Genomic DNA, 27,549 nt, shown 5'->3' on the forward strand with positions numbered 1-27,549 from the left:
ATGTGCGCTCTGTAGTTGCCTCTTACCAGACGGCCACCCCAAAAGACTATGTCAGCCATGTGTGCAACAGACGGTAGGGGTTGGAAGGGGACGGGGGCCCAGACATAGACTGACAGGCCCTTGCACTCTCCCCCATCCTTACAGGGACAGAGATGAAAGCCCTATCTAAAAGGGACTCTTCTAGGGGGAGAGAATTTAGTTTCTCAGGGTCGGAGTCCTCAGCTGCCCCTAGGAACAATTACTCCTCGGATTCCCCGGCCTCCACTTCATCCTCTTCGGATGAAGACTCAAGCCGATTCTGCTTCCCATTAGACCAGATGGACAAGCTAGTTAAAGCAATAAGGTCCACCATGGCAGTAGCAGACTCAAAGCCAGAGCTTTCGGCACAGGTAATGTTCGAAGGTCCAGAGCCTGATAGAAAGGGAATGGAAGAGACCCGAAAAAAGGGGCTCCTTACCACCTGCCTTCAAACGGAGGTACCCATTTGATGACCCAGTGGTAAACAGATGGGATAAGGCCCCTAAGCTGGACGCGGCAGTAGCCAAAGCCTCCAAAAAGTCCTCCATACCGTTCGATGATATGGCCTCCTTAAAAGACCCGCTGGATAAAAAAGCGGATTCCTTTCTAAAGGGAACATGGGAGATGTCAGCAGGCGCCCTAAGACCAGCGATAGCTGCCACTTGTATAGCCAGATCCGTGATGGTCTGGCTAGATCAACTAGATTCCCATCTGAAGGACGGAGCCCCAAGAGCATCCAGTCGGAAAACTCTACCGATCATCCAGAGTGCTGCGGCTTTCTTGGCTGATGCCTCAGCAGACTCGGCAAGGATGGCGGCTAGATCAGCTGGGTTATCAAACGCAGTCGAAGGGCCCTCTGGTTAAAATGCTGGCCAGGAGATATCCAGGCCAGGTCACGACTCTGCTCCATTCCATATGAGGGGAATATCTGTTTGGCCCCGTCCTGGACGAACTTTTAGAGAAAGCCGGGAACGATAAAAAGTTCCCCAGCCTCCCGAATCCTTCTTATAGACGCCCCTTCACCAGGAAAGGATATTTCCATAGAAGGCCGTCCAGAGATCAGGGCAGATGGGACGACAAAAGAAGGAGAGGTACAGGTTTTATGTTCGGAGGAGGGGGGCGCCAGGAATGTCCATCACGTGACACTAAAAAACCGCCCCAATGACTAGATGCTGTGGGGGGAGACTAGCTACCTTCTACCCAGCCTGGTCGCTGATCTCTAGCAGCAACTGGATACTGGGGGTGATAGCTGCGGGTTTACGACTAGAGTTCACCCGGGTTCCCCTAGATCGATTTAAGGTCACCCCTCTCAGGTCTTCCACATCAGAACAAGCTGCCCTGGAGGCCGAGGTTCATGAGCTTTGCCACAAGAAAGTCCTGACTATGGTTCCAGAGGGAGAAAGGGGGAAAGGTTTCTACTCCCCTCTGTTCCTGGTCCGCAAGCCAGACGGCTCCTTTAGGACTATAATTAATCTCAAGTCCCTCAAACGATTTCTTGGTTAAACGGCCGTTCAAAATGGAAACAATCAATTCAACAATAAAGTTGTTGTTTCAAAACTGCTTTATGGTGGTATTAGATTTAAAAGATGCATACTACCATATACCCATTCATACAGCCCATCAGCGCTTCCTCAGAGTAGCGGTTCAGTTAAATGGGTCAGTTGAACATTTCCAATATGCGGCCCTCCCCTTTGGGGTGGCAGTCGCTCCCCGGGTGTTTACTAAAGTGGTGGAAGGAAGTTATGGCCCATCTACGTGAATCTAACATTCTAGTAGTCCCCTACTTAGATGACTTCCTGATTATAGGGAAAACGGCAAAACATTGTAAGGAACAGCTACAGAGGGCAATGTCGGCCCTAGAGCGGTTAGGTTGGCTGCTTAATATCAAAAAATCTCGGTTACAGCCGATGAGAATTCAGCAATTTTTAGGCCTGATTCTAGATTCTGAGAAACAGGCTGCCTCCGGAGAAGCTTGTTCGCCTACACTATCAGATCCTAAACGCTGCCAATAACCCCACCATGTCCCTTAGGAAAGCCATGTCCCTTCTGGGTTCCCTTTCCTCCTGTATCCGGTGGTCCAGTGGGCCAGTTTCATTTAAGAACACTACAGGGGAGGTCTTACTGCATCAAAAAATCCTTGGAGGTTACTTGGAGGGCCAGCTAACCTTGTCCCGAAGCACAAGGGAGTCCCTAGAGTGGTGGCTAGAAAAGGATAATTTGTCCGGAGGGGTTCCCTGGGAGTGTGACATATCCCCCATAGTCACTACGGATGCTAGCCCTTCCGGTTGGGGGGCTCATATGGGTGAAGTCCTAGTCCAGGGCCTATGGGACCATCACCAGATAAAAATGTCATCTAATTTGAAAAGAACTGACAGCAGTAGAGCAGGCAGCTAAGAAGTTACTTATGTATCTGCAGGGCCATCATGTGCGAGTGTTCTCCGACAATCAGGTCACAGTGGCTTATGTCAACCACCAAGGTGGGACTCGTTCCAAACCCCTGAGGAATGTCGCAGAACGGTTGTTCCAACTAGCAGAACAGCCATTCTAAGCTGAATGTGCATGCCCTCGTCAGAGCGCAGCCGTTAAGCAGCTTGAGGCCGGGCCAGTACCGGCATGGGAGACTGGCTGGGAATCCCTTGTCCTGTTGACATAAATGCCGCAACCTACTAAAACAAGGAGAATGGTCCCTAAACAATTCGATCTTCGACCTGATTATACAAAAATGGAGACAGCCAGAGGTAGATCTCTTCGCCACCAAGGAAATTAAGACTATTCTGCTCCCAAAATCCCAGAGAGAACCCCCTGGCGGTAGATGCCTTTCTGATAAAGCGGGACTTCAGGCTAGCATACGCCTTCCCTCCCCTATCGCTACTACCCTTGGTGTTGAGAAAAATCAAGAGAGACAGAGCAAGGGTCATAGTCATTGCTCCATTTTTGCCCAGGAGGGCATGGTTCTCATGCCTCAGGACCATGTCGGTGTCCGATCCTTGGGTTCTTCCGGACATCCCGGATCTCCTATCCCACGGCCCAGTCTTCCACCCTCAGGTGGCTGGCCTACATCTGACGGCGTGGAGTTTGAGCGGGCACTAAGAAAAAGACTTCTCCCCAGACTTGATTAACACCCTACTTAAGAATAGGAAGGCCATTACTACCAAGATCTATGCTAGAATTTGGAAGAAGTTCCTGCAGCGCTCTGAAATAGTTGCTGGGGGTTCAACTCCAATAAATCAGATCTTAGAGTTTCTTCAGAAAGGTCTGGATATGGGACTTTCCACTAGTACTCTTAAAGTACAAGTATCAGCTTTGGGGGCTCTCTTTAGCTGCAACATCGCAGGTAATTACTGGATCAGTAGGTTCATTAAGGCAGCAGGTAGGTCCAGGCCAGTAGTGAAGGATAGATTCATGCCATGGGACTTGAATCTAGTCCTTACGGCCATGACGGAAGCTCCATTCGAACCTATTTCATCAGCTTCCATTAAAAATCTGTCCCTCAAAGTAGCCTTCCTGGTAGCTCTAACCTCAGCTCGCAGAGTAAGCGACATCCAGGTATTATTTAGGCGTCCTCCTTATATACAGGTTAGGACGGGTAATACTCAGACCTGATCCGGCGTACTTACCTAAAGTGGTTTCTAACTTTCATAGGACTCAGGAAATAGTCCTTCCATCCTTCCTCCCTAATCCAGCTAATGAGAAGGAAGAAAAACTACATACCCTGGATGTTAGGAAATGCCTCATAGAATATCTGGCAGCTACCGATCCTTGGAAGAAAGATAATGCCCTATTTATTTCCCACCAAGGCCCTAGGAAAGGTTGTAGAGTGTCAAAAAATACACTAGCCAGGTGGATTAGAGAAGCAATTTCTGTAGCATACACTTCAAAAGGCAGGTCGCCACCTGGGAAGCTGAGGGCGCATTCCACCAGAGCCATGGCGACCTCGTGAGCCGAGAGATCAGAAGTCTCCATCGACCAGATATGTAAGGCGGCTACTTGGTCCTCTCCGAGCACCTTTTATAGTCATTATAGGCTAGACCTGGGTGCTTCCACAGACCTCTCTTTTGGTATAAGGGTGCTGCAGGCTGTAGTCCCTCCCTAAATAGTTATTACTCTCTGTAATTCTCTCAGGTGGTGCTGTCATGGACGACCGATAAAGTCTTAGTTACTCACCGGTTAACGGTATTTTTCGGAGTCCATGACAGCACCCGTATATTCCCTCCCTTTTAGTCTATTTTGGGTGTGCACTCCTTCCTCTTATACGTACATGGGTAATTTAAATAGTCGTGTATAGTATTGTATATAAGTTATGCTATTAACCATTGTGGTCCTCTGTGCTCTGTAATCCAACTGATGCGTGGGAGAGGTGCCGCCCTTTTGTGTCTGTAGGTTTCCTGTTCCTGAAGGGCGGATCCCCTCTCTCAGGTGGTGCTGTCATGGACTCCGAAAAATACCGTTAACCGGTGAGTAACTAAGACTATCCCTCCTGTTCCAGCGCAGAATTGCTACCAATCTGCAGGTGAAGACTTTCATCCAGGGAGTCTCCCACTTGGTACCTCCCTATAAGGCGCCTATGGACTCCTGGGACCTTAACCTGGTCCTAAGTGTTCTGCAGGAAGCTCCATTTGAACCGCTTCAGGATATCTCCTTGAGGTACCTTTCCTGGAAAGTGGTGTTCCTAGTGGCCATCACTTCTATCAGGCGGGTTTCAGAACTGGCAGCCCTATCCTGCCATGCCCCGTTCCTCACTTTCCATAAGAATAAGGTGGTGCTCAGACCAGCCCCTCCTTTTCTCCCAAAAGTCGTGTCCTCTTTTCACATTAAGGAAGATGTTGTCTTACCTTCATTTTGTCCAGCACCGGTGCACCGTGTGGAAAAGGCTCGTCACACATTAGAACTGGTAAGAGCCCTTTGGAGGTACGTGTCGGACGTCACCCTTGCATCAGACGGACACGCTGTTCATGCTCCCCGAAGGGCGCAGGAAGGGACTCGCTGCCTCAAAATCGACTATAGCCAGATGGATTCGTTTGACTATTCAGGAGTCCTACCGCATTAGAGGCACGCCGATTCCAGCAGGCATCAGAGCGCACTCTACTCGGGCAGTGGGTGCCTCTTGGGTGATTCGGCACCAGGCTTCGACGGAACAGATTTGCAAGGCAGCAACCTGGTCCAGCCTGCACACATTTGCCAAACATTAGAATATCCATGCTCAGGCCTCGGCAGATGCGAGCTTGGGTAGAAGGATTCTCCAAGCAGCGGTGGCGTACCTTTAAACAAGAGGGGCATGTAGCTTGGATCGGTGAGTCAATCTCACACCCAGGGACTGCTTTAGGACGTCCCAAAGTATCTGTGTCCCCCAATGAGGCGAAGGAAAAACAGGGATTTTTGTGATAAACTCATTGGGGGACACAGCACCCACCCTGTTAGCCAGTTGGCTCTTGTTTTGCTTAAATTGATATGCATTTACTAATCTGATATAAGGGTGGTGTTTTGGACATGATGTACCTTTTTATTAAGGCTGATTTTGTTGTCCTCCTACTGCTTTGGCACCAAACTGATTTCCGCCCGCAATAGGGGCGAGGGTGTATACGGCGGAGGAGGAGCTAACCTTTTTTTTTTTCACTTAGGCCTGTTTCACACTTCCGTTTTTGACCATCAGTCAAAATCCGCCGTTTTTGCAAAAAAACAGATCCACCATTTTTTAACCCTGAAATCATTTCTGACGGACAGAAAAAATTCTCTCCTCTCTCTCTCTCCTTCTCCCTCTCTCTCTCCCTCTTCCTCTCCCCCTCCCTCTCTGTCTCCCTCTCTCTCTCTCTCCCCCTCTCCCTCTCTCCCCCCTCTCCCCCTCTCCCCCTCTCCCTCCCTCTCCCAATGAGCGTATCGGAGAATAGGATTTTACGGTGAGTTTAACACAAAAATCCCTGTATCGTTTGTAATTCTTAATTTTTTTGGCATATAAGAAAATGATTGATAAAACACTGATGGTAAAAACTGACTCACAGAGAAAACAATTCTGAAAATCTAATCCAAAACGCTGATGAAACTTGGTCTATGTTTTTATGTATGAAAAATTCTTGACGTCAGTCTACATGCAGGCTGATTGGTGGTCATTTAATAGCTTGTTTATATAGGCTGACTGCCCTTCCATGAGCACAGAATGATTGTTAATATGATCATTCTGTGCCCATAGAATACAATTGTTCTCGCCAGCTCATATATTGTTTACACACGTGCTGTCGAGATCCATGATTTTTAATCAACTTTTTGCTACTATTCTATCTGTAGCTTTTTTTTATTTATTTATCTTACTCACTTATATAGAAAATTAATTCCACAGTGCTATATATTATCTCCACTGTCCCCATTGTGGCTCACAATCTAGATTCCCTATCAATATGTTTTTGGAGTGTGGGAGGAAACCAGAGAACCCGGAGGAAACCCACGCAAACACAGGAGAACATGCAAAGTCCTTACAGATGTTGTCCATGGTGAAATTTGGACCCAGGACCCCAGCGCTGTACGGCTGCAGTGCTAACCACTGAGTCGCCATGCTGCCCAACTTGGGTGTGTTCCTATTTACTATGATACTGTTTAATCAATTGCTCAGTAGTGAAGCATGTACCAGGGAGTCGGGAGTCAGAGTCAGGAAAATTGAGGCGTCGGAGGTTTGGATTACCGATTCCACAGCGCTGTGTGCTTGACACAATGAATTCTTGTTTCCCTATCATTGACCACTGTAAATGCACCCTTACTGTGCCCATTATTTCATACATAACCTGATAGCACTGATGGTAATTTTGTAGTAACTAGGACCACACTCCAGTGACACATGGAATGGTATTACCCAGTTGTAAATTTAGTTATACATTTCTAAAGAAAAAAAAAGGAGGAACACACAACCCAGAGTGCTAAGTAATACATATAGTTACATAGATTGAGAATGACAAAGGTCATCAAATTCAACCTTTCTCCACTAGTTATACATTCTCTATTGCTAGATTATTTATATCCTACAATGCCATTTACTTGTTAGAAAATCATCCAGCCACTTTCTAAACGTTGTTCTAATGTCTGCTATTACTACCACTTGTAGTAGGGCATTACTCTAAAGGGCCCGTTACACAGCGATATCGCTAGCAATATCGCTGTAACGTCACTGGTTTTGTGACGTAGCAGCGATATTGCTACATGTGATACTTACCTCCGACCGGCTCCCCCGCTGGCTATCGCTGATTGTGCGAGAACGTCCTGGACCATTTCTCGTCGGCCGCTTCCTGCTGGGCTTCTTGTGGCGCCGACGCGGGCGGGAGGACGTCAGGATCGCCGCACCTGACAGGTAAGTAGCGACCCCCGACTGCTGCTATGTCGCTAATGAGATCTGCCTGTGTGGCAGCTCACTAGCGACCACTTAGCGATGCACCAGCGATCCTGACCGCGTCATATCGTTGTCGGGATCACTGGTGCATCGCTTAGTGTAACGGGACCCTAACTGTAAAGATCCCTCAGCTATTTAGAATCGCCTTTCCTCCACACATAATGACTGCACCCTGGTCCTTTGTAAGGTCTTGGAAAGAATGTAATGATGCTCCAAAATTTTTATTTTTTGGAAAATATTTATTGCAGCAGATAAGTTACTAGAGCTAACAAGCCATTTTTAACACTTTTGCTTTTAAAGCAATTTTCTTACTTTTGACTAATACAAAAAGCTTAAATAATAAAATATGAGCATTGCATCATACCCTCATGCATGCTGGACACACTGAGAAAATTCTACCTATCATTTTACATTAATAAGAACTGTTATGCATTTTTGCATCAAAGCATAACAAACCTCCTGAAAATGCAAGTAAAAGATACCCAAAGATGATAACTGTGGCCACATCGTTACAAAGTCATGAAAATCGAATAGACAAAAAGTCTGTGCAGTCTATATGTCATTCCTGGTGGTTACATACCGTATGTTGTGATTAGGTGTAGAGGTGATTAGATATTCAGCTGCCCATATTCTCACACTGTTAGCAAATAGAGGATGATAACATGAAGAAAAGCTCCTGAATCTAGTCCCTGTCTCCGTGTCAGGCTTTACTTGGGAGAGGCGATGGTCATAGAGTTTGAGCTTTGTATCTACTGTTACATGAACATTGCCCCTTCTACCGCTATACAATGAGAGTCAAACCTTCCTTGCTGCTCCCCCTTTGAGTGCTCATCCCCAAATATTACACCTAGAATCCTAACATGATACCAAGATCCAAGCTGTAATTTTCCAGCTGTAGAATTTATTTGGATCCTCCTAGATCATCAACATTGGGCCAGTCATGCCTAATGGTGAAATCTAACACACAGGCAGAGTGATAGAGGGACACACCAAATGTGAGGGGCAATGGTAACAAATACAAATGCAGATTTGTAGGAGAATGAAATCCATGGACAGTGGAATTTGAGGTTTTCATGTATCCTAAACACTGAGGACAAATCTGATGCACTATGTTCCATCTATGCAGATTCTGAGAAGATGATGTATGACACAGAGGTTCTTTCTTCTCACCCTCAAGTGCTGCATTGGGCATAACATAGTGTAGAAGTTATAGCTGAAGACTTTGCACAAGAAAACGGCTCCCAGATGCTCGATTCAAGGATTAATTCATTTTTACTACTAGCCATATTGATCCTGTCTTCCAAATCTATGAATGGCCACTCATTATAGGGTTGGTCCAGTTAAAAGGGGCATCAAAACTGCAGACTCTGTATCATATAATGGTTTTGCTGTTCTTTCTACACAGAACAAAGAAGTTCAGTATGTGGATGTTGGCGGAGCGTATGTTGGACCAACACAAAATCGTATTCTGCGGGTGGCCAAAGAGCTGGGTATAGAAACCTACAAAGTGGATGTGTCACGACGGTTTATTCATCATGTCAGGGTAAGTAGTCATCACAAGTTTGTATTCATTTATTTGTAGATTGATATCACAAGTAAAAACTGTGGTTGTCAGCACTGAACATAAAGGCGTTTATTTCTCAGGATGGCATTACTAAAACTAGAATGATGCTTCTACGAGTTCTTTTTAAAGATGGAAATGAGCAAACTCTCCATTCAGCATGGGAACCTGAATTATTTATCCAGCTGCTGTTGTTTCTGGTCGTCTATGAAATGTATGCAGTTGGAGTGTTCTGTTTATAAAGCGATTAAACACAAATGGTGGAAATGTTCATTTCCTCTGCTACATGGAAAACGGTAATGGATGACATTTTCTAGCTTGCCTATTCAAAGGAGCCAATTATATTTGCTTGTAGCCAACACATATTGATTGGATAAACAACCATTTATTCTCTGCTACTGGGTGAAAATGGTTATCACAATATATTTGAATGTGTTAAAGCTGGGTTCACACCGAGCATATTTTTTTTTTTTTTTATTTTATTTTTTTTCTACATGTCTGGCATCGTGGAAATGGGGAAATCATTTTTTTAAAAAATGTAATGTCACTTGTTATATGTCACATTTTTGTACATTTTTCTTAATTAACAAGAAAGCTCATGGCAAAACACATGCAGCTTTCTGAATGAAATAATCTCAAAAAATTTTTTTATTAGAAATTCATCCTCACAATTTTATTGGAAATGACAGTAAGAAAAGAAATAAAGATCTTGTTAATACAGTGGTAGAGTTTTTGCCAGGTATTGACTCACAAGGGCAATCCAGATCCATCTATCTTGTCAGATCACATACAGGGGTATCTCCTGCTTTGTTTCCCACTGTGAATCAAAATGGAGAGCTGCTATGGAAGAACCCATCATAATCTTGTAAAAATTGAGGGTCTGAGTATTACGACGACTTGCTACATATTTGAATGGTCATGTTTTGGTACTTTTTTCCCACTCATCTTCTCCAAAGTGGACCTGTATGGCCAGACTTATCTTCCCTCAAAATTACAGCCAATTGTCAGAGAAGCTGGACCCGAGCCAAATAGAGACAAAACACATAGAAGTTGCTTTTTAAACAACAAAATTGGCAATGACCCAGTTATTTAAATGGGTTGTCTGATACTTATAGATATGGTATTTCTGAGCCCATGGTAGTGCTAAAAAAAATTAATAATCACCTACTGGATTCTACCGCTTTTCCATAATTCTGCCAACGTTCTCCACATTTCTTTTGGCTTCTTTGTGGCAGAGGTGGCAGATGACTGCTGCAGCCAATGAGCAGCCACTGTTTGGCCCTACTAGTCACCTTACACACCTGTCCAGTAGAGGAAGCCTGGAGAGCTGCGGGGAATGCCGGAAGCAGTATGTAGAAGTGGTGGAGTCTGGTAGGGTTGCATGTCTCTAATTTTATACTGTTTTATACAATTTTTATTAGTACTGAATAGCCCCTTTTATTCACACATCCATTTTTTTCGTACATGTGTTAACAGTTTTTTAACGGATTCATGTGCTGTCTATTTGAAACATGGACGTGTGGATTACATTGCAGAAAATAACGTAATTGCCCATAAAAAATCCGATAGTTTGACTTTGTATCACAAAATAGGATTTTCCACATTTCTCCAAATACAATACTTACATAGTCAGTGAGGTTAAAAAAAGACAGATCAAATATCAGTACAGCTACATAGTAACATAGTTAGCAAGGCCGAAAAAAGACATTTGTCATAGAATCATAGAATCATAGAATCGTAGAGTTGGAAGGGACCTCCTGGGCCATCTGGTCCAACCCCCTGCTCAAAGCAGGATTCGCTAAATCATCCCAGTCAGATGTCTGTCCAGCCTCTGTTTGAAGACTTCCATTGAAGGAGAACTCACCACTTCTCGTGGCAGCCTGTTCCACTCATTGATCACTCTAACTGTCAAAAAGTTTTTTCTAATATCTAATCTGTGTCTCCTCCCATTCAGTTTCATCCCATTGCTTCTAGTCTTTCCTTGTGCAAATGAGAATAAAGTTGATCCTTCTACAATGTGACAGCCCTTTAGATATTTGTAGACAGCTATTAAGTCTCCTCTCAGTCTTCTCTTTTGCAAACTAAACATTCCCAAATCCTGCAACCTTTCCTCATAAGACAGGGTTTGCAGACCGGTCACCATTCTGGTCGCTCTTTTCTGAACTTGCTCCAGTTTGTTGATGTCTTTTTTAAAATGTGGTGCCCAAAACTGGACACAATATTCCAGATGAGGTCTGACCAAAGAGGAGTAGAGGGAAATAATGACTTCACGTGATCTAGACTGTATGCTTCTGTTAATACATCCTAGAATTGCATTTGCCTTTTTTGCTGCTGCATCACACTGTTGACTCATATTCAGTCTGTGATCTATTAGTATACCCAAGTCTTTTTCACATGTGCTGTCACTTAGCCCTATTCCTCCCATTCTATATATGCTTTTTTCATTTTTATTGCCCAGATGTAGTACTTTGCATTTCTCCCTGTTAAAAACCATTCTGTTAGTTACTGCCCACTTCTCCAGTTTATTTAAATCTTTTTGAATCCTCTCTCTCTCTTCTCTAGTATTAGCTATCCCTCCTAGCTTTGTGTCATCAGCAAATTTAATCAGTTTACCCTCAATTCCTTCATCTAAATCGTTGATAAAGATGTTGAACAATACAGGGCCCAGGACAGAGCCCTGTGGTACCCCACTTGAGACATTCTTCCAACTGGATGTGCAGCCATTTACGACCACTCTTTGGGTCTGATCACTAAGCCGGCTATGAATCCACCTAACAGTTGCCTTGTCCATTCCATACTTAGTCATTTTTTCAATAAGGATTGTATGAGAGACTTTGTCAAATGCTTTGCTGAAGTCAAGATATACTATATCTACAGCATTTCCTTGATCCACCCAATCAGTGATACCGTCATAGAAGGAAATTAAGTTAGTCTGACATGACTTATTAGTTACAAACCCATGCTGACTCTGTTTGATCACTTCATTCTTATCCAGGTATTGACTTAAATGTTGTTTAATAATTTGTTCAAAGATCTTTCCTGGTATAGAAGTCAGACTCACCGGCCTATAGTTGCCTGGGTCCACCTTCTTCCCCTTTTTGAAGATAGGAACAACATTTGCTCTTCTCCAGTCTTCTGGCACTTCTCCTGTCCATCCAGTTCAGCCTATATTCCGTCAGAAAAAATCCCCAGATCTACGTCCTTCTAAAGAACCTAATAACTGTAAGAAACAATATTGTTACGCTCCAGGAAGACATCCAGGCCTCTCTTGAACCCCTCGACTGAGTTCACCATCACCACCTCCTCAGGCAAGGAATTCCAGTTTCTCTCTGCCGTAACAGTAAAGAATCCTCTTCTATGTTGGTGGAAAAACCTTCCCTCCTCCAGACGCAGAGAATGCCCCCTTGTGACCATCACCTTCCTTGGTATTAACAGATCCTCGGAGAGATATTTGTATTGTCCCCTTATATACTTATACATGGTTATTAGATCGCCCCTCAGTCATCTAGACTAAATAATCCTAATTTTGCTAATCCCTCTGGGTATTGTAGTTCCCCCTTCCCTTTTATTAATTTTGTTGCCCTCCTTTGTATTCACTCTAGTTCCATTATATCCTTCCTGAACATCGGTGCCCAAAACTGTACACAGTACTCCATGTTCGGTCTAACCAGGGATTTGTACAGAGGCAGTATTAATGTTCTCGTCATGTGTATCCAGACCTCTTTTAATGCACCCCATAATCCTGTTTGCCTTGGCAGCCGCTGCCTAGCACTGGCTGCTCCACGTAAGTTTATCATTAACTAGGATCCCCAAGTCCTTCTCCATGTCAGATTTACCCAGTAGTTTCCCATTCAGTGTGTAATGGTGATATTGATTCCTTCTTCCCATGTGTATAAATGTCTTAAACATTTCCCATTTATTATCTGTATTCTTATTTCTGAGGACATTGTCCCAGTCATCCAGATTAAGGGCATGTCTAAGCTGGTCAAACTTCGCCTTCCTAAAGTTGTGTTTTTTGTGACTCCCTGACTTGTCCCCCTAGCGAAAGACAAGTTAAATTATACAATATTGTGGTGGCTATTTCCTAGATGCCCAACAACCTGCAGATTTGTTATTCTGTCAGGTCTATTGGATACTATTAGGTCTAAAAGTGCTGCTCCTCTGGTTGGATTCTGCACCAATTGTGAAAGATAAAATTTTTCTGTTATTCGCAGAAACCTGTTTCCTTTATGGGTAAAACATAAAATAACCACCGTCTGGGTTAAATGTCAGAGATCTGCACAGATGTGACTTTTGCGTAAACTTTTTGACCAGTTCCTTTAACTTGTGTGGTTTCCCCTTAAAACCAACATGCACGTTGTTTCCATCTTCTCGTGATTTTAAACAAGTGCAATCTATTTTCTAAGGAGGTTAAAAAAAAAAAGTTCATTTTTCATATTCTCTCCTTTTTATAACCTTTCCTCTGGAGCTCTTTGAGAGAATGATAAGAAGAAAAGATTGCAATGTGAGGAATTATAGTTCACAGAAAGTTTCCAAGATATAATGATTAATGGCTCCAATATACCGTACAGCCAAGTGCTTTTATGGAAACAACAAGCAAAGGCAGTTTATTATCTATTCACTGTTGTACCTCCGCGCAGTCACGTACACTGTGGATTTCACCAGCCTATCATCTATCTTTCTTTTTTTCTCTCCAGTGTGGTTAGGTTTCAGCATTCAATAATAATTAACACTTTCATGAGAAAGACAGTGTACTGCACATTGATCCCTGGCTGTCGCTAAATCTTCTTTCCTGTAGAGCTCCATTGACATTTGAAGCCTTTTTAATCAATCATAAAAAGCATGATCCCTGCAGCGGAATTGGAGCTAGACATAACACGTTTGGCACAGTGATACAAATTGCAGTATATTGTCCATATTGGGAAACAAAGTTTCACCTTCAGAAATGATTTATTGAACGATTTATAGCTTTATATTTTATTCTCTTGGCTGAAGTACAATACATACTGTACAATGTGAGAGCACGAAGTTTAGAAGTGTTTTTAAAGGTCAGCCCACAGATCCTTGGAGAAAAGCAAGTTCCTCTAAATGGTTGTATTATTATAAACTATTAAAACAGGATTTTTTGGGTTGCTTACCGTAAAATCTGTTTCTCGGAGCCTTCATTGGGGGACACAGAGACCATGGGTGTATGCTGCTGCCACTAGGAGGCTGACACTATGCACAAAAAAAGGTTAGCCCCTCCTCCGCCGTATACACCCCACCGACCGGCAGGAAGTTCCTCAGTTAGTCAGAAAGCAGTAGGAGAAGTACCAGAATAGATTGAGAACAGAACAAACAACTCAACTGTAACAAACAGACAAACATAAGAACAGGAGTTGTAGAACATGGGAGGGTGCTGTGTCCCCCAATGAAGGCTCCGAGAAACAGATTTTACGGTAAGCAACCCAAAAAATCCTGTTTTCTCGTTCGCCTTATTGGGGGACACAGAGACCATGGGATGTCCCAAAGCAGTCCCTGGGGTGGGAAACAAACTTCCATCAGGCCAGTGGACTCGCCACCGCAGCCTGCAGAATCCTTCTACCTAGGCTGGCGTCCGCCGAAGCGTAGGTGTGGACCCTGTAGAATTTCACAAAGGTGTGAACCGATGACCACGTTGCAGCCTTGCAAAGCTGCAGCGCGGAAGCTCTGTGGCGCACCGCCCAGGAGGCACCCACCGCCCGGGTAGAGTGCGCTCTGACCCCTGGAGGGGCCACTCGATGCTTGACCCGGTATGCCTCCAAAATTGCCGATCTGATCCAGCGCGCAATAGTGGCCTTTGAGGCTGGGTGACCTTTCCTCGCCCCGTCAGGAATGATGAACAGAGAGTCTGACTTCCGCAAGGAAGTCGTCCGGGCTAGATAGACTCTCAATGCCCTGACTAGGTCCAGCTTGTTCAAGGACCGCTCCCGAGGGTGAGCTGGGCTCGGGCAGAAGGATGGCAGAACAATGTCCTCATTGAGGTGAAACGAAGATACCACCTTCGGAAGAAAAGAGGGCGGAGGCCGCAGAACTACCTTGTCCTGATGAAGGACCAAAAAAGGAGAGCGGCAAGAAAGTGCTGCCAATTCCGACACGCGCCGGATGGAGGTAATGGCCACCAGAAAGGCCACTTTCCAAGAAAGGAGGGAAAGGGAAACGTCCCTGAGAGGTTCAAAAGGAGGACCCTGCAGAACCTGAAGAACCAAATTAAGATCCCAAGGATCCACGGGCGCTCGGTACGGAGGAACCGTGTGAGCCACACCCTGGAGGAAGGTTTTGACCTGGGGCCGGGAGGCCAGCGTTTTCTGAAATAAAATGGACAGTGCCGAAACTTGACCCTTCAAGGAACTGAGAGCAAGCCCCGCATCCAGCCCTGCCTGCAGAAACGCCAGAATAGAAGGGAGCGAAAAAACCAAGGGCGCGATGTCATTGGTCTCACACCAGGAGAAATAGGCTTTCCAAGTACGGTAATAGATCTTCGAAGAAGAAGGCTTTCTGGCGCGGATCATGGTATGAATCACCCGATCAGAGAATCCTGCCCGTCTCAAAACCTCGGTCTCAACAGCCACGCCGTTAAATTGAGCGACCGAGAATTGGGGTGGCAGATCGGGCCTTGAGACAACAGATCTGCCCTGTCGGGAAGCTTCCAGGGAGCGTCCGCGAGAAGGTTGACAATGTCCGCGAACCAAGACCTTCTGGGCCAATTCGGGGCGATGAGGATGACTGGAATCCCCTCTGCTTTGATTTTCTTCAACAACTTGGGAAGAAGAGGCAGAGGAGGGAACAGGTAGGGGAGCTCGAACTGTGACCAAGGGACGGCCAGAGCGTCGGCGCCCACTGCCAGAGGGTCCCGAGACCTGGACACGAATTGTGGGACTTTCCTGTTGAGGCGAGATGCCATGAGGTCTACATCCGGAGTTCCCCACCGACGGCAGAGCAGATGAAACACCTCCGGATGTAGGGACCATTCCCCTGCCGCGAGACCCTCGCGGCTGAGGAAATCGGCGGCCGAGTTGTCCACGCCGGGAATGTGAACCGCGGAAATCGTTGGAACAAAGGTCTCTGCCCATTGAAGAATTCTGGACACTTCCGCCAGAGCTGAGACACTCCGTGTCCCCCCTTGGCGGTTGATATACGCCACGGCTGTGGCATTGTCTGTCTGAATCCTGACAGGCAGGCCCTTGAGGCGCCTTTCCCAGTGGACGAGAGCTAGATGGATCGCTCGTATCTCTAGGACATTGATCTGCAGAGCTGATTCCTGAGTCGACCATCGACCCTGAACAGTGTGATTGCGGAACACTGCACCCCAGCCGATGAGGCTGGCGTCCGTAGTGACAATCTGCCAGTGAACGGGAAGAAAAGACCGCCCCAAGAGAATGAGGGGAGCCGTCAACCACCAGTTGAGAGACCGCTTGATCCGGCATGAAAGACGAACCGGACGATCCAGAGATAGAGCCGACCTGTTCCACCTGGACAAAATGGCCTGCTGGAGTGGCCTGGCGTGAAATTGGGCAAAGGGAACTGCCTCTATCGCCGCCACCATCTTCCCCAGGACACTCATGGCTGTCCTGAGGGATGGAAATCGTGTGATCTGTAATGATCGCACTCCCTGCTGCAGGGAAAGGATCTTGTCTTGTGGGAGAAATACCCTTGACCGACGAGTGTCGAACAGAAGGCCCAGAAACACAAGGCGTTGAGTAGGGACCAGACAGGACTTTTTCCGGTTGACGATCCACCCAAAACTGGACAGGGTGTCTAGAACGATCGCCACACTTAGGCGGGCCTGTTGAAAGGAGGGAGCCTTGATCAGGATATCATCGAGGTACGGAAAAAGAACGAGACCTCTGATCCTCAACAAGGCCATCAATGCCGCCATAATCTTCGTGAAGACTCTGGGAGCGGTGGCGAGCCCGAAAGGAAGCGCGACGAACTGGTAATGTTCGTGGTGAATCGCAAACCGCAGGAACTTCTGATGTCCGGGAAATATGGGCACATGCAGATAGGCATCTTGGATGTCTATGGAACCCATGAATTCCTGCTCCTCCATGGAAGCAATTACCGAGCGTACAGACTCCATCCGGAAGTGGCGAAGGCGAACTCTCTTGTTGAGTAACTTGAGATCCAAAATGGGCCGAACTGCCCCGTCCTTTTTCGGCACCACAAACAGGTTTGAATAAAACCCTGTGAAGCGTTCCAATTCGGGAACGGGCACAATCACCCCGGAACTGAGAAGAGAGGCGATGGCCGAACAGAACCCCGGGACCAAGGCCGGATCCCTCGGCGGACGGGATTGGAAGAAGCGATCCCGTGGAAGAGAAATGAACTCTATTTTGTATCCTGTTGATACAACCTCTCTGACCCAAGCGTCCTCTACTGAGGCGAGCCAGACGTCGCTGAAGAAAAGTAGTCGACCTCCCAATTGGAAGGGACCCCCGGGAGACCGATGGTAGTCATGCGGATGTAGACCGTCTAGATCTAGATCTGGACGGTCTTCCCTGGGAAGAGTGGGACCGCCAGGACGGAGTGGGCCTGAAGGAAACCTTCTTTCTTTCCTGACGTGCCTGTGGCCTTTGCTGGTTGGAAGGGTTTTCCGCCGTATTGAAACGGCGGAAAGTCCGAAAGGAACGAAACTGACGCCTTGGAGGAGGTCTGCGAGGCTTGGAGGGGAGAAGAGAACTCGTACCTCCGGTAGCGTCCTTAATAATCTGATCCAATTGTGATCCGAAGAGACGCACTCCCTGAAAAGGTAGATTGGTCAGAGACTTTTTAGAGGACAAGTCCGCCTGCCAGGCCTTGAGCCAAATTGTACGTCGGATTGCCACGATGTTACTTGACGCCTGAACTGCGCAAGATGCGGCATCCAGGGAGGCAGAAAGCAGATAATCCCCCGCATGGGAAATCTGATTGGCGAGATCGGCCAAATGCTCTGGTCGTGCCTTATCCAGAATGCCCTGCCGAAGGTCGTCTGCCCAAGTGGATATGGCCTTTGCTGCCCAAGAAGAAGCAAAGACTGGACATACCGCTGACGATGCCGCTTCGAAGGCAGATTTTGCTAGAGATTCTATGATCCTATCATTAGAATCTTTTAGAGACGCCACACCTGACAGCGGAAGGACCGTATTATTAGAAAGTCTGGACACGGGAGGGTCCACCGAGGGAGAAGCGGCCCAGTTGTCCGTGAGCTCTTTAGCAAACGGGTACAGTACGCCGAGACGCTTTCCTCTTTGAAAGCGTCTGGTCGGATCTACTCTCTCCCTTGTAAAAATCTTTCCAAACTCAGAATGGAAGGGAAACACCCTGGATGGTGTTTCCGCCCGTCTGAACGAAACCTCCTGATCTGAGGATTTCGCAGGGGCGTCAGCGATGTCAAAGGTATGGTGAATCGCAGCAATGAGGTTTTGCACCGTAACCTTCATGTTCGCATCCTGGTCCGAATCCAGCTCTAAGACCCCTTCCGATTCCGAAAGCGCTTCGCCTGACTCGGGAGAGGAGGCCCGAGAGGGAGACTGCTGGGGACTATGGGGTGAGGTAGGACGAGGGGAGGACTCCGCCTGGAGGTCCTGCCTGGGCCTCTTGCGACTGCCGCTGGCTGGCTCAGATGGGACGTCCTGAGACGTGCTGGATCCCGCCGAAGCTCCCAAGGGCAACTTGTCCAGAACGGCTACTAGGGACTGAGACACCTTGGTGAGGTCTGCCACTGACTGTGATAGAGAGGAGGCCCAGCCCGGCATGGGGGGCTCACTCACCACTGGGGCTATGGATGGCTCCTGAGCGGCGTCGGGCTGGATTGGATTGCTACAGTCCAGGCAGAGGGGAGTGGACTGACCTGAGGGAAGTTTGCGATTGCAAGAAGAGCACGCAAAGTACTTGACTAAGGTGCCAGAGGAGGCAGGGGGACGAGCGCGGTCAGACTTAGAATTAGACATACTGACGGACAGTCACTGAAGCCTTGCCGGAAGGTTGGGGGACAGGAGGCAGAGGAGGGTGTCAGTCTGCAGTATGCAGAGCTACTCACGGTCCGGTGTCCTATCGCAGCTTCCAATAAATGGAGATGCACGGTTCGTCCGGCTTGCAGGGGCACGGCTGAGGGGACAGCGTCCGGCTGACAGGCTTTGAAAATGGCGGCCGCCAGAGAGGAGCCGAGCAGGAAGCGCGCGCTTTCCTGCAGATGCAGAGGAGGGAGGTAGGCGGGGCTAGGCGCCGATGATAAAAATGGTGCCGCCCGCTAAGATGGTAGGTGGGAGGGACGGCGCCGCCTCCGGGACGCTCAACCTGAGAGGAGAAGGCCGTGGGCGGGCTTAGAGCGGGCGGGAGGGAAGCCCGCCCGAGGATGGAGGCGGGGGGCGTGGCCGCGACGCCGGACAAGGCCCCAGATGAAGCCGGGGCCTGGATTAGAAGAGGCGGCCGCCTGTCAGCACAGGGCGGCGCGGAGGCGTCGCAGAACCGCCGCGGTGGCCGCTACTGAGGACCGCTAGGGCCCGGCAGAGGGGGGGAAGAGCTGTCCGATAACCAGCCAGGGCCCAAATAGCTGCAGCGGCCGCCTGGAGACGACGCGGAGGCGTCGCAGCACTGTCACAGCGACCGCTGCCGAAGAATCCATGGAGTGGCCTGGCGTGGAATCCGCAGGGGAGAATGGGACTCAGGCCTCATACTTACCCTCCTGATCCGTTTCATCCAGCGTACTGTTTCAAGGAGAGTATCCTGCGCCTCAACCGACCGACTGGCTCTGGTAGGCGAGTGGGTGGGAGACGGGGAGCGAGGACCATCTGGAACGCCACATCCATGTTAGGGGTCTTGGTCCTGCTGTAGACTTATGAGGATACGGGGTGGCAGTACACGCCGTACTCATAGTCTCTTTGTGGGACTACAGATGTGACTATTCACACTGTATCCCTCCGGAAAAACCTGAAAAGAAACGACGCACATCGAGGTAGATATGGGTCTAATCAAAGACCCGTGTCCACCTCCTACTGACACTAAGCTAAACTGAGGAACTTCCTGCCGGTCGGTGGGGTGTATACGGCGGAGGAGGGGCTAACCTTTTTTTGTGCATAGTGTCAGCCTCCTAGTGGCAGCAGCATACACCCATGGTCTCTGTGTCCCCCAATAAGGCGAACGAGAAAGAGTTTTTCCAGCTGCAAAACAATTAAAGGTAAATGTGTAAGTTTAACTTCAATGCAACTTCAGATCTGACAGGTGCACCAACCTTCACCTTGAACCTCTGGTTCTGAGTCTCTGCAGGTCATCTTCCAGTTTGTGCCCATCAGGACAGTAAATGAAGTGCTACCTGCAACTTAGAAGTTTCTGAGCTTCAATCAACAGTGAGAACAAAAAAAATGCACAGACATGGGATTTCCAAAACTCTCCAAAGAAATCTGGAGAGTTCATTTATTTATAGCCTACATGAATGAATATAGGCATACCATGCATATATATCTATGCGTTTTTAAAATTATATATGAAATGTTAAAAGAAGCCCTCCCATAAAGTTTTTAGTCTCTAAATTTGTGTCTATGTATGTAGTGCAGTGAGTGTGTGTGTTCATGTATTCACCTACCCCAGTCTTTTCCATTATCCACCGTCATTCTTCTCCTCATTGATGCCACCTCTCTTAAAACTCTCCAGGTCACCCTATGCTATATGTATGAGCTGGAAGTCTCTTTTAAAGTCTAAGTACATATTGAGAATGGCTGATATCACTCACAAAATCTGGACTCTCGCTCCCAGTCCAAGGAACCCACTTAGAAAAGTCAGAACATTCAGGAACAATTACAGCAGCATCCAATCCAGGTGTAGAAATTATAAAGAGTCTTTATTCCGCCATGTGAAGCACACACACCGTTTCGACCTCCTGTAGGTCTTTATCAAGTGTTGGATCAAATTCAGCAATGCCTGTTTATGAGTTTGTGAAAAAAATCTATTTTCACGGACTGTCATATAGGAAAAGGTGGAGAAACTTATTTTTTTCTACACATATGAGAAAAACTGATAATACTCAGACTACATTCTGATCAAACTTTAATCAAAGTCTAATCAAAATAGTCTGTCCGTTTTTCTTGGACATGAGAAAATTAGTCGTCTGAATGAGGCCTTAGTAAATAAAAACCTTCAAAATAGGATTGGCAGATTGGCTGTCATTCTGTAAACTCTGCAGTAGTTTTACAAAATCGTATATAAAAAATGTTCTTACAATTATAAGAAAATGATTCATAAAACAAGGCAAGTTAGTGTAAAACCTGCAAAAGTTGTAACATTATTACACCCACAAAAAGGCAAGAAGGCAAAAAAAATGCTATTAAAATCAACAATTATTGATTTGATTTAGATATTTCTTTTGTTCATTCACTTTTCATTTGTTAATTGATAAAAATAAATTATTGACAATATTGTTTTAAACTAGAATGCTTTTACATGGTTCTGTATAATTATATGTGCATATATAAGTATATATACTCCTCGGCATTAAAATTGTAACACCAAGAAAGAAAAGTTGTCGATTTCTGAAAATCACAGGATATATACGGTAGTCATGTTAGTGATATGTAAAAGATGAAAAAAATCCAAAAAATATTTTCAAAACATATTGATTTATTCATTATAGAGTATGTACGCCATGAGCAGAAATACCCACACTTACACACATTGGCATTCTATTAATGAGGTTATTAATGGTTGTCAGGGGAAAGTTCAGCCAAACTGAAAGAACTTGGCACAGAAATTATCAAGATCCGCTGCAGGCAGCTCCATTTGCATTTGCTGACTAATGACATCCTAGAAGTGCTCCATGCGAGACAAGTCCAGAGATGTTGCAGGGCATGGTATCACATTTATCCCATGCACACTGTTAGCAGTAGCATGAGCATGGTGGTGTTGTTTTAAAAAATGTATTCTTTGACCTTGTGGAGAAATAATTGTGCCACTGGTTCTTTGGTTCACCACCAAATCAATGTAATGCAGTGATGCTACTGTACTTGGAATGAAGACTAAAGTGGTCTGAGTACCTAAATTATGCCATCCTATACAATAATCCAGGGAGTAAGACCAGTTGGACATTACATCATGAAAACCTGTTCATGGTGTGCCCTATGTGAGGGGTGCCCAGGGCCATAGCCGTGGCCCACAATGATAGCTGCTAGAGCGCACCCTGGCCACCTGCCACATACATACAATGTCCTCTTTTCAGCGTACCTTCTTTAACGCCTTCTGTAACATCAGGGTCCCCTCTGATCTGCTGTGGGTTCACTCCTATTGGTTTCAAACAAAGAGAGACAGAGTCCAGTTTCAACTTGTAACAAACAACTTTACTTGAATCCTTTCACAGTACATCCAGCTCAGTTAAAGCAACTTCCCAGGGAACATCACAGTTCACATCCTTGTCTATTCCTGTGCTTTTCCCCACTTCTTCTAGAATGCTCCCAGGTCGTACCGACTCGCCCGTTACAGCAGCATTCCTTCTGTCCAACTTATTTCTACCTTCAGGAGTTCCTCTGTCCTTTCGCCCCAGGCATAAGGGCATCTGCCCACGTATTAAGCTGGCACATCTTGGTGCTGCCCTGCATTCCTCTGCTGCTGTGTCCTTCAGTTCCCAAGCTCTGGACGACTGGACTCCTAGTGTTGTGAGCTCATCTGATCATTCATCGTTTGTGTCCGAGGATCTCCCTCTTCTGGTGAAGGAAGGTAGTGAGGCTGATTACCAAACACCTGATCAGGTGTATGGTGACTGGGTAACGGGAACTTCTGACTGGATATAAGGCAGCCGACGCCCTTCTGAGTGATTTCTCTGCTGGATTCTTGGAGACCAGTCTGATTCCTGCTTCCCAAAGATAAGTTTTTGCTCTGCTATTGAACTTATTAGTTTTGGTTTTGTTTACTTTGTTTTTTGGAGTTCAGCCATCCCCGGCCGGGGGTGTGCTGGATTCTTTTTCCTTGATCAGTGTTCTCTTTTGCTCTGCTTCCAGAATATTCTGAGTGCTGATATAGGGGTTGAAGTCTAGTGACTTCGGGGTCCTTTTTGCTTATCAGTTGTGTTGGTAATATTTTTTAGCAGGGTTTTCTCGGATTGCAGACAGCAGCTTTTCTATCCTGTCCTTTTCACTTAGCTTGGGTCCAATCGTTTGCTCAACCTATCTTTCTATCTGTGTTAGTGTTTTCATCTTGCTTCACCGTCATTATATGTTGGGGGCTGCCTATTGCTTTGGGGTCTTCTCTGGGGCAGTTAGTTTTTCCCTTTTCTCTCTTTAGGCTTATGTAGATCTCCGGCTGTGATGAGGTGTCTAGGATCACCGTAGGAACACTCCACGGCTACTGCTAGTTGTGTGATAGGATTAGGGGTCTGCAATCCGCTAGTTTCCAACCTCTCTGATTTTCTGGGCTGAGCTTGTGTTTTGTTTTTTTCCTCCTCAGTTACTCAATCATAACATCCTAGTTTGAAACGTTACGGGGTCCATTGCGTTGACCTGGGCTCTAAGGCCCTACAGGACTACTAACTACATTCAGGAAATACTCCTGTCTGTAGGCCCCTTCTAATTTAACTAATTGTTATACTAAGCTCTTATTCCTATCCTACTATGCCCCCTCTAGTGGCTAACCCTATAACTTCACTTCCCCTATCTACACAATATATATATATATATATATATATATATATATATATATATATAATATATATTAATATTAGAACCTTAGTTAACCTGGACATGTTTGGGGCATAGGTCAGTCTCTGTAACCCCTTACACCTACATGGTCTCCAGACCAATCTCCGGCTATCATTGCGTCCAAAGCATAAGCAGGACTTATCACTGAAGAGGATAGACCTCCTTTCCAGCCTCCATTGCTGAATTTTAGACTCCAATCTCCATCTAGAGACAATGTAGACAATGCTATGAAGAGGTCTTCTTACTGATGGGATTTCAGAAAAATCTAAAGCAAATCAGTATTTCGCATGACCGCCCTTTGACTGTTTCAGTTCACTTGCACACAATTTTTGTAACTTCCGTTGATGTACTCTTGCGCAAATCTTTTTGTCTCTTCATGTAATCCCAGACAAACTAAATGATGTTGAGATCAGGGCTCAATGGGAACCTTAAAATCACTTTTAGGACTTTTTATTCTTCTTTACACTGAGAAAAGTAAATAATGAGATTAATGGACAAACTCCTATAATACAATGTATCCTACAAAAGGGGCATGGATTCAAGAATCCACCAATAATTGTAATAAATGTTTTTTATGAAATATTACAAAAATAATCATTAACCAGTATAATAATAAAATCAGAGATGAAGACTCGGATGTAGCAAGAGTGGGACGTGATCCACACACATGAGGTGAGGGGAGGGTCCGCATGGGTAGATATAACAAAATACATATACTGATGGAGGTAACAATCAGTACAGAACCTAGCTCTGATCCAGCAAATAGCCGTCAATAATAGTAAGACAGTGTGAAGATCATAAGGCACATTACAAGTTTAAATAACCACATCCTGCTTACCCATTCTTCCCTGTATTTGGGCCACGTATCTACAGTCCCTGGGTGGTCCAAATAGGACTCCAAAATTGCTAACTGTGTGTAAGAGTACTGAGAAGAATTGATGCTGCTTTTAAAGCAGGGTGGTCCATCGCATATTAATTTGATTTAGATTTCTCTTTTGTTCATTCACTTTGCATTTTGTTCATTGAGAAAATAATCTATACGAATTCTATTTTTGAAAGCATTAATACTTTGCATCAATTTTCCACGTGTTCCACATCAATGGTGAAATATAGATGAAAAGGAATATATTGCCTGTAAACTCTTGCATGTTAACTAGAAAGTGTATACATGTGCATATGATGCCAAATAAAATATTGTATGTAAAAGTCAGAATGAATAATCGTAAGGATGAACAAAAATGGAAAGTAAAGTGTTTAAAATATGAGCGTACAGTAATGTGAGTGAGAATGAAGATAAATTCGTAAATAAATTATGATATGGGAAAATGTGAAACATAAATAGACAAAGTTATTACCTAAGCCGAAGATACAATATGGTGATTCAAAGACGGCAATTCCGTAATGGATGGTTATGTTACTCTTCGTTATAGTGGGCAATAAATGATCATAGAATGTTTTATCATTTTCAGCCAAGACTTGATGACAAACTTATTTGCTTTTGTTTTTTTTTATTTTGTATTTTTTTGCTTACATTTTCAGGATATCTTTGTTCTGCTTTCTTGATTACTTAAGCTTAGTAGCATCCCGCATTGTGTAATAGATGAAGTCGTTGAGGATTTCCTTAGAGGGTAATAGCAATGTACATTAAGAGTCAATAATCCAATTACATATAGCAAAGAGCATCACATTGGACCCACAAATGATTCTATATTTGCTTTATCATTAAGTGTTTTAATTTATATGGGTCTAATAACTCCTTTTTCTGACTTTTATTTTTTAGGGAAAAACCTATGGATTTCATGGAAATTTTCCTCCAGCATGGAACCCTTTGGTCATTTTGGATTATAATAATCTTTGGAGAACAATTGATGAATGGGGAAAAGAGGTAAAGATCCTGCCAAATTTATGTTTGATAATTATATCATATAGTATATAAAGCATACAATATGTGGATTGAACGTACGAATACAAAAGGGTTTTCTCGTCACAAAGGTTTTTAAAGCATTAAAAAAGCCTATGAGAATTGAAGAAACTTCATAATTTTCCTTTTTCACTGAAAGTTAATCAAAGAAATTCCCCAAAATGAAATATCTAACCAATTCACAGCACAAGAACAGAGCGGAATTTTAACAGAAAATAAATTGTGAACAATTCAGTGATTAAATATTAATGGTTTTAAAGTGTAACCTTTACTTGAAGTCCATTAAAAATTAACATGCAAATTGAGGATTGAAAAATCAAATAAATCTATATATAGTTTTGGTATAGCACAAAAACTTCCTAAAGCTCTCAAACAAAATCGGTAAAATAAATCTATCTCCTCTCAAAATAATATCTCAGGTTTGTAGTGCGCTCATGGATTATGCACAGTTGTAGATGTAATGATGGCTATTTTAAATACTGCTCATTACCAAGGTTTGTTATGTAATAATAGCGATTTAAACATTGCAGCTAGAGCTAATTGAGCTTGATAATAAAGAGCCTACTGTAAACCAACTATGTATATAGCTACTAAAGCAATCAACCAAATGGAATATTTCTGTAATAATTAGGATGCCATCCCTAAAATAAATAGATTAGTGAAAGGAGAAAAAAAACTGTTGGAGACACCTTATATGATCCCAAAGGGATCTCTTTACAAGTGATTGAGGTGGTACATCAAGTAAGAGGGTGAAATTTGGACACACTGCTAATGCAGAAGGAATGTACTGTATATACTCGAGTATAAGTCGACCCGAGTATAAACCGAGGCACCTAATTTTGCCACGAAAAACTGGGTAAACTTACTGACTCGAGTATAAGTCAGTTATGCATTGTCTCCTCATCCCTATCCTGGTATGCATGCCTCCCCATCCCTATCCTGGTATGCATGGCTCCCCCGCCACTGTCCTTGTATGCATGGCTCCCCAGTCCCTGTCCTTGTCTGCATGGCTCCCCCGTCGCTGTCCTTGTCTGCATGGCTCCCCCGTCGCTGTCCTTGTATGCATAGCTCCCCCGTTCCTGTCCTTGTATGCATGGCTCCCCGGTCCCTGTCCTTGTCTGCATGGCTCCCCCGTCGCTGTCCTTGTCTGCATTGTTCCCCCCCGTCCCGTCCTTGTATGCATGGCTCCTTATTCCCATCCTTGTCTGCATGGCTCCTTATCCTCTATCCTTGCATGGTTCCTATATAAAAAAAACAAACATCCCACTTACCTTGCCTGCGTGCCCTCGCTGCATCTTGTTCCGGCGCCAGCAGCTCTCCCTGCCGAGCGTTCACATGGCCTTGCTCTTTAAAGTAATGAATATGCACTCCACGCCTATGGGAGTAGAGAGGTGTTAATATTTATTACCTTAATGATCGGGGCCACATGATTGCTCTTCAGAAGAGCTGCTGGCATCCAAACGAGATGCAGCGAGGGTGTGCAGGCAAGGTAAGTAGGATGTGTGCTGGAAGCCGGCAGCCTCGGCTGTCACTGTGCGCTATTATAGATAAATGAGTATTCATTTTTCTTTAGCAGGCTTTAGCCACAGCCGCCGACTCCTGCCTCTGTAACCCGCTGCTCTCCCGCTCCCCCTCCCCCACCAGCTTCTGGGATAATGATTCGTATATTAGCCAAGGGGGGGGATTTTTCAGCACAAAAAAATACGCTGAAAAACATGTTTTATATATACGGTAGATGGATTTATTAATTGCAGTCAATTTTCACGTGTGGTACCTGTGGTAAATCTGGGATCAGAATATCAGAGAGGTTTGCTGATAAGTCCTTTTTTGAGTCTACGCGGCCATTTACGTGGGTGGCGCAGGTTTATTATTTGTTATAGTACGGAAGAAGTTAATAGTTCCTGGTTTAAATCTGCTGAGATTCCATTTGGATTTTGTCTCAGCTGCTGCTCTTTGGGACCACTTCACCATCATAATTTAAACCCATTCCTGGCTTCCTCCTGTA

General features: G+C 45.2%; 1 protein-coding gene across 2 annotated transcripts in view; it reads left to right on the forward strand.

The window, feature by feature from the left end:
- LOC141080662 (amine oxidase [flavin-containing] A-like) overlaps positions 1 to 27,549 on the forward strand; it is a 162,032-nt gene that overhangs the window by 48,916 nt on the left and 85,567 nt on the right. For both annotated transcript variants that reach the window (XM_073566052.1, XM_073566051.1), the window contains exons 3-4: positions 8,793 to 8,930; positions 25,404 to 25,508. In XM_073566052.1, the coding sequence (XP_073422153.1) occupies positions 8,793 to 8,930; positions 25,404 to 25,508 (243 nt within the window). The remainder of the gene's footprint in view (positions 1 to 8,792; positions 8,931 to 25,403; positions 25,509 to 27,549) is intronic.

The sequence above is a fragment of the Dendrobates tinctorius genome, unplaced genomic scaffold (assembly GCF_039654945.1).
Source record: "Dendrobates tinctorius isolate UK_male_01 unplaced genomic scaffold, ASM3965494v1 ptg000016l, whole genome shotgun sequence".
Lineage (NCBI taxonomy): Eukaryota > Metazoa > Chordata > Amphibia > Anura > Dendrobatidae > Dendrobates > Dendrobates tinctorius.